Source organism: Cucurbita pepo, unplaced genomic scaffold, assembly GCF_057944985.1.
Source record: "Cucurbita pepo subsp. pepo isolate OVF unplaced genomic scaffold, ASM5794498v1 scafford_236, whole genome shotgun sequence".
Classification (NCBI taxonomy): domain Eukaryota; kingdom Viridiplantae; phylum Streptophyta; class Magnoliopsida; order Cucurbitales; family Cucurbitaceae; genus Cucurbita; species Cucurbita pepo.
The window spans coordinates 161-7,849 of NW_028258118.1; the positions used below are offsets into that span (position 1 = coordinate 161).

Here is a 7,689-nt window from a genome sequence, read left to right on the forward strand (position 1 = left end):
TCTAATATACTTGAAAATGGATCAAGAACACTAAGAACACCTCCGAAAAGTCTTAACTATCTTAAGGTAGAACAAGTTGTACGCCAAGTTTTTCAAATGTGAATTTTGGCTATAAAAAGTCTCATTCTTAGAACACGTAGTGTCTAAAGATTGGATTTAAGTGGAATCCACTGTTGGTTATAAAATGTTTTTTTATTTTACTTTACAAGTTTTTTTTGGTTTAAAAAAAAAAATAGTGGTTAGTATTTATTTTATTTCTGTTGCTTATTTCTCCATGAAAAAAGACTGGAGATATTGGAAGTAGTGGAAGGAACTAGTTTTTAGGGAGTGGAATAATAGGAGTGGAAGGAATGGTGGAGTGCTTGCTGATTTGCAGTAGAAATGGGTAAAAATTTTATTATATAAGGAAAATGGTGCAAGTTCTAAAGACACCACAAATAGAAGAAAATTAATTTGTGTGTCTTCGCTTCTTCTCCCCTTCTGTTACTTTTTTTTTTTCAATTGGTATCAGAGCTACAAGATCAAGGCCAAGATCAAGGCCTATTTTCAATCCTATCTCACCAAGAGATTGAGCGGTCAAGAAGGGAGAGAGATCAAAAAATGAGACAGGAATCCAGTGACAGGAGCCAAAACACCGGTGCGATAGAAGGTGATGCATATGAAGTGAGTGTACGAATTCAAGAAAAGGAGGGATCTGTCACACTCAAATACCCGATGTTGACAAAATGCAATTATGCAGCTTGAGCAATTAAGATGAAGGTATTTATGAGGGCACAAGGTGTTTGGGAGGCAATTGAGTCACCTGAAACAGTAGATAACCGCAAAGATAAGATGGCTTTAGCAGCTATTTATCAAAGTATTGGAGAAGATACGTTGCTACAGTTGGGTGCCAAGAAAACTACCAAGGAAGCCTAGATCATGTTGAAAAATATGAATCTAGGTGCGGAAAGAGTGAAAGAAGTTAGAATGCAGACTCTTTGGCGAGAGTTTGAAGCGTTGAGGATGGGTGATTAAAAAAATATTGATGAGTATTCAGGAAAACTCACCATTATTGTCAACAAATTGAGAGGCCTCGGCAATACTGTGGATGATATCCAAGTAGTTAAGAAACTTCTACGATCCGCCTCTGCAATGTTTCTTCAAATCACTTCAACGATTGAGGAGTTCAGTGATCTCAAAACGAAATCCGTTGATGAGATTATTGGATCACTCAAGGTACATGAAGAAAGGTTGCAAGGGTTTGGAGAAAAGGATGAAACCGTTCTCCTCACTCATGCAGAATGGAAGGAACGAGAGAATGCAAAATCCTCAAAGAAAGAATGGAAGGATCAAGGTAGTTCCAAAGGAGGCAGGGGACGGGGTCATGGAAGATGGAGAGGTCGTGGGAGAAGTGACTGGCATCGAGAAGATGAAGGAGAGTCGCAAACTCAAAAGAAGAAATTTGACAAAAGTAAAATTAAACGTTACAGGTGTCAGCAAATGGGATACTTCGCATCAGAGTGTTCCACAAAAGACGAACAACTCAACTTGATAGAGATGCAAAATGATGAGGAGTCTTCATTACTGATGATAGAGGCGTGTGAAATTAAAACCACACATGACAAAGACCCTGATTTTGTGATGTTGAATGAAACTATAGTGCCGCCATCAGCCAATATTGGAGCTGAAAATTCCTGGTTCCTAGATACTAGAGCAAGCAACCACATGTCAGGAGAAAGAAGGGTGTTTCATGAGCTCGACACATCTGTTGTTGGAAAGGTACGCTTCGGTGATAACTCTGTAATAGACATTTGTGGTTGAGGAATAGTGCTCTTCAAATGCAAAACCGATGAGCACTTGATCTTATCGCAAGTCTATTACATACCTAAACTGAAAAGCAATATTATAAGTTTGGGTACCTGGATGAGAGTGGAAATAAAATTGTTATAGAGGACAATGTGATGAAGATATATGACAGGGCTAGGAGCCTGATTATTATGGTGACCCGACAATCCAACAGATTGTATGTAGCAAAGCTGAAGCTTGCGGATCAGGTGTGTTTAATGACAAATATCAGTAACAGTTGTTGGCTCTGGCACGCGAGGTATGGACACCTGAATTTTCACTCTTTAAAGAAATAAATGACAAAAGAATGGTTGAAGGGTTGCCGAAAATCACCCAGGTCAATCAATTTTGTGATGGGTGTTTAATTGGAAAGCAGCATAGGACTCCTTTTCCCTGAACAACAACATATCATGCGAAGGAGTCATTGGATCTTGTCCATGGAGATCTATGTGGATCTATTTCGCCAATGACTTATGGAGGTAACAAATATTTTATGTTACTAGTGGATGATTTTTCACGATTTATGAGGGTGTTTATGTTGAAAAATAAGAATTTAACAGTGGTGGTATTTAAAAAGTTCAAGATCATTGTGGAGGTAGAGAAAGGCAAGAAGATTAAGAGCTTTAGAACGAACCGTGGAGGAGAGTTCGTATCTACTGCTTTTAAAGACTATTGCGAGAATGAAAGCATGAAAAGACTTCTTACTGCACCATTTTCACCATAGAAAAATGGCGTAGTATAAAGGCGTAATCGAACGGTGGTAGAGATGGCCAGATGTATCTTAAAGAGCAAAGAGATGCCTGCAAAATTTTGGGGAGAAGCTATCAAAACTGCCGTGTATATTCTGAACAGATCACCAACAAAAGGAGTTGCAGATGGTACACCGTATCAAGCTTGGTTTGACAAGATACCACAGGTTCATCGCTTTAAAATCTTCGGGTGTCTTGCTCATGCCAAGAATACATATTCACACCTTCCTAAACTTGCTGATAGGAGTGCGAAGACAATTATGTTGGGATATGAAGATGGAACCAAAGCTTACAGACTATTGGATCCACAAAAGAATAGAATTATGGTGAGTAGGAATGTGGTGTTCGAAGAGGAGAAAAAGTGGTGTTGGGAAGAAATCACAAACGGTGATGATGAATAAAGAGGAACTTTCATCGTTCAAATTTCAGAAAAATAGAGTAGAACATAGGAAAGGAATATTGAACATATCGAAGTTGATCAAGATGAAAGACAAAGGAAAAATTCATCCTCAAATTTATCAACGCCAGACAATACCTCAAATGCATCATTGTCAAGCTCATCGACGCCGAAAAAATTTAGGTCTCTAGAAGATATTTATAGAGAACTGAACGAAGCAGAGGAGGAAGCAATGGACCTTTGTTTTCTTTCTATAGAGGAACCAACTTCATATAAGAAAGCTGCTAAGAATAAAAACTAGAGGAATGCCATGATGTCTCAAATTCTCTCCACTGAAAAGAACAGAACGAGGGAACTCACAGATTTTCCGAAGAATCATAAAGAAATCGGCATCAAATGGATTTTCAAATTAAAGAAAAATCCAGATGAAGAAATCATGAAACATAAGGAGAGACTCGTGGGAAAGAGATATGGACAGCAGTTTGGTGTAGATTACAGTGAAGTATTCGCACTCGTGGCCAGGTTAGAAACAGTGAGATTAATTCTTGCCTATGCAGCCTTTAAGAACTGGGAAGTACATCATATGGATGTAAAGACAGCTTTTCTGAATGGCGAGTTCGAAGAGGAGGTGTATGTTGCTCAACCAGAAGGGTTCGTTGACAAGGAAAATCCAAACATGGTGTTAAAACTACGTAAAGCCTTGTATGGATTAAAACAGGCTCCGAGGGCCTGAAATTTTAAACTTGATCAATGTTTGCAGTCACTTGGTTTTGTTAGATGTCCACAGGAATATGCTCTCTACAAGAATATTAATGGAGTTGAAGCAATGATAATCGGCACATATGTGGATGACTTAATCATAGTCGGCTCAAACAAACAAGTTATAGCTCAGTTCAAGGAAGAGATGCACCAGAAATTTGAGATGAGCGATCTTGGACTTTTGAACTATTACTTGGGTATTGAGATACGACAAAGTAGTGAATCAATCACTTTATGTCAGGCCATATATGCAAGAAAAATCCTAGAGAAGCTAGGAATGGGGGAGTGCAATCCTTGTTTGATTCCCATGGAACCAAGAATGAAGATGAGCAAAAATGGGAATGGAGAACCTGCGGTTGATAAAACACTTTACAAAAGTGTTATTGGAAGCTTACGCTATCTGGTTAATACCCGACCCGACATAGCCTACTCAGTTTGTGTGATGAGTAGATACATGGAGGCACCAACAACTTCACATCTCACAACAGTAAAACAAATATTGAGGTATGTGAAAGGTACTCTAAGTTTTGGCTGTGTTTATAAGAAGCTATCGAATGTAGAGCTGGTAGGATTTAGCGACAGTGATATGGCTGGGGATATTGATGATAGGAAGAGTACAACTGGAGTGTTGTACTATTTGGGAGTAAATCCGGGTATTACATAGGCAGAAGGTGGTGGCTTTGTCATCATGCGAGGCTGAGTATATAGCCGCAACTGCTGGAACATGTCAAGGAGTATGGTTGGGCAGGATTTTGAGTAACATCAGTCAATTGCAAGTAAAACCCAAGCTTAATGTTGACAACAAGTCAGCTATAGCGTTGGCGAAAAATTCTGTTTACCATGATCGAAGTAAGCACATTGATACCAGGTTTCACTTTATTCGCCAATGTGTACAAACTGAAGCTATTGAACTGGAATATGTGAACACAGATGAACAGTTGGCAAATATTCTGACAAAGCCGTTAGCAAGACAACGATTCCTGGAGAAAAGAGAGAAGATTGGCTTGAAGAAAGTCGTTTCAACATAGTTAAACAAGTTTAGAGGAGTGGTTGTTGGTTACAAACTTTTTTTTTTTTTTTTTTTTTTTTTTTTTTTGCTTTATAAGTTTTTTTTGGTTAAAAAAAAAAACAAAAACAAAAATAGTGGTTAGTATTTATTTTATTTCTGTTGCTTATTTCTCCATGAAAAAAGGCTGGAGATATTGGGAGTAGTGGATGGAATGGTGAAGTGCTTGCTCATTTATAGTAGAAATGGGTAAAATTTTTATTATATAAGGAAAATGGTGCAAGTTCTAAACACACCACAAAAAGAAGAAAATTAATTTGTGTCTTCGCTTCTTCTCCCATTCTGTTACTTTTTTTCTTTCATCCACTACGATAGAAGTCATCACTAAATGGGAACACCCAACTACAGTTACAGAGGTATGAAGCTTCCTAGGGTTAGCAAGCTACTATCGAAGATTTGTCCAAGACTTCGCTAGAATAGCCTCGCCTCTTACACATTTTACAAGGAAGGGCATACCTTTTATATGCAATGATGCACGTGAGGCTAGTGCCAAGACCTAAAATAAAGACTAGTGTCAGCTCCAATGCTCATGGTTCTAGAAAGCTCAGAGGGATACGTACAACCTAGAATCGGCCGCAGTAGTATTCGCAATATAGATATGGTGACACTACCTGTATGGAGAAGAGACCCAAATTTACACCGACCACAATAGCCTGAAATACTTCTTACACCCAAAAAGAATTGAACGTGAGACAACGAAGGTAGTTGGAATAAGTAAAGGACTACGATATAAATATCCAGTACCACCCTGAAAAGGCAAACATAGTCGAAGATGCCCTAAATCATAAAACGGCACACTCGTCGGTCCTCATCACTAGAGAGTTAAAAGTACAAGCGAACTTCGAGTGAGTTTGTTGTAAAAGTGTTAGTTGCTATTTTTATGTTTTAGTAATCCTAAACATGAGGTCACTAATATGGTCTTCTGCCGCATCGTTTTGGCATGATATTCTGATATTCTGCTTTCCGTTAGGATTTTGTTTTTCTCTTTTGTTAAGCATTGTACTGGCTATAAATATAGTCATTTTTCACGTCGATGCAGGCGTCTGGGTCGAGGTTCGGTTTGGGTTGGTTCACGGTCGCATTTACGGTTAGGCTGCTAATTGTGTTTCTGTTTACGGACTGGGCTGCTGACTGGGTTTCTGTTTATAGACTGGGCCGCGAGTGAGTTAGGCTGCGGGCTAGTTTGGTTGGGTCGAGGGAACTTGGGCCTCAAGTTTGTAGAGGCAGGCACGGGTCGCGGGTTGCGGGCTGGATTGATAGTTGGCTACTGGTCCGAGGAGGGATTTGGGCTTCGGGTTCTACAAGTAGGCTGGCGACAGGTCACAGGCAAAATTATTAGGCTACAATGGGTTTAGGTCTCGGGTATTCGATTCGCGTTTGACCCGAATCCATTAGATTCGTCTTCCTTACCCAACTCAGAGCGATTCTCCAGTGTCCTTTTCTCTCTCCTTGTTGTGACGGTTTCGTGCCACCTTCTTCATCTCTCTTTCATCATCTTCATCTTCTCTCTCTCAAAAAGTTTCGTGGTTGTTGGACGCTTGTGGAGGTAGATAAGAAATTCTTCCAAAAGTTTGATTTTTCGAATTCCATCTTCGAGGACGACGATACACATTGTGAATCCTCTTTGGGGAATATACTAAGGTCGGAGAGGTCTATCATGGTTGATCTGTTTGGTTAAAATGCGGGGCTGAGGGTTTCGACATCATGAGTTTTCCTGCTGGAGCTTTTCTTCAGTTTTCTCCTTCTCTCGAATTTTTTTCGTCTCTTCTTTGGTTGTAGTTGTTCTAAGTGGTTTAGGTGTTGAAAAATAAACTTAAATGCAGGAGAGAGAAGAAGAAAAAATTATGATTTTTTGTTTGTTATTTTGTGAAAAATACCATTACGAAATTTGAAATTTGAGAGGGGAAAGGCTTATGGGAGAGAGAAGAGTGATGACACTAAATTTGAGAGGGAAAAGGGTTATGGGAGACAGAAAAGTGAGGAACATACTGCTAACTTAGCCTTAGAAAAACTATAAAAGGGGTCTTATGTAAAGTGTAAAATGTGTAGAGAATAAAAGAACAAGATAGAGAAAAAAGCAGAAAGCAATTTATTGTCTGAGTTATTGTGTAATAACATTTCGAGAACTTCTTTGTCTGCTTCTCTCTCTCCCCTTTTGATACCCCTTTTAAAGTTTCGTGAGAGTTATCTAAATGAGTTAAATTCAAAGCGAGCATTTTTTCTCAAGTTGGTATCGGAGCGGCTTTATTTTTCTACAAATTGGTATTAGAGCGATTTCAATTTCAACAAATTGGTATCAGACCAATTTCAATTTCAACATTGGGGAGGTTGTTGACGTTCACGTGGTGATGGTTGAAGGTTGAAGGAGGCGTTGTGAGGGGTCGGGGAACACAATTTCGTACGGGTCACGGAATTACCAGCGACTAAGTTTTTTTTTTTTTTATATTTTAGATTCGTTACATTATTTACCCCTAAAAAGAACTTTCGTCCTCGAAATTTTCAAACTCTTGTACTAACTCGGGGTATTATTCTCTTATTTCATCCTCCTCCACCCACTGTGTCCCCCTTTATATGGTTGCTCTGACACAACACCAAAATGAACGTAATGTCTCTGGTTTGGTAGCACATTCACTTCTTGGGTTAAAATTCTATTGGTTTTCCTCGTAACTCAAATTTTCATTGAGTGGGAGGGGCTCGTAGTCTATTATGTGTATAGGGCCCGTCATGTATTTACTCTACAACTACACGTGAATTACCTCGTGTACTTCTGAGAGGTAGGGAGGTAGGGCTAACTTATACACGAAATACCAATTCACTCGACAATTTTGACAGGTCCAATGCATCTAGGACTTACTTCCCCTTACGTCTGAACCTCAAGAAGCCTCTCATGGGTG

General features: G+C 39.2%; 1 protein-coding gene across 1 annotated transcript; it reads left to right on the forward strand.

The window, feature by feature from the left end:
* The first annotated feature begins 753 nt into the window (after nt 1-753).
* On the forward strand, nt 754-1,800 carry LOC147781031 (uncharacterized). The gene is made up of 2 exons (XM_087121055.1): nt 754-856; nt 1,037-1,800. The coding sequence occupies exons 1-2, from the start codon at nt 754-756 to the stop codon at nt 1,798-1,800; spliced, it is 867 nt and encodes a 288-aa protein (XP_086977181.1).
* Nucleotides 1,801-7,689: the final 5,889 nt, after the last annotated feature.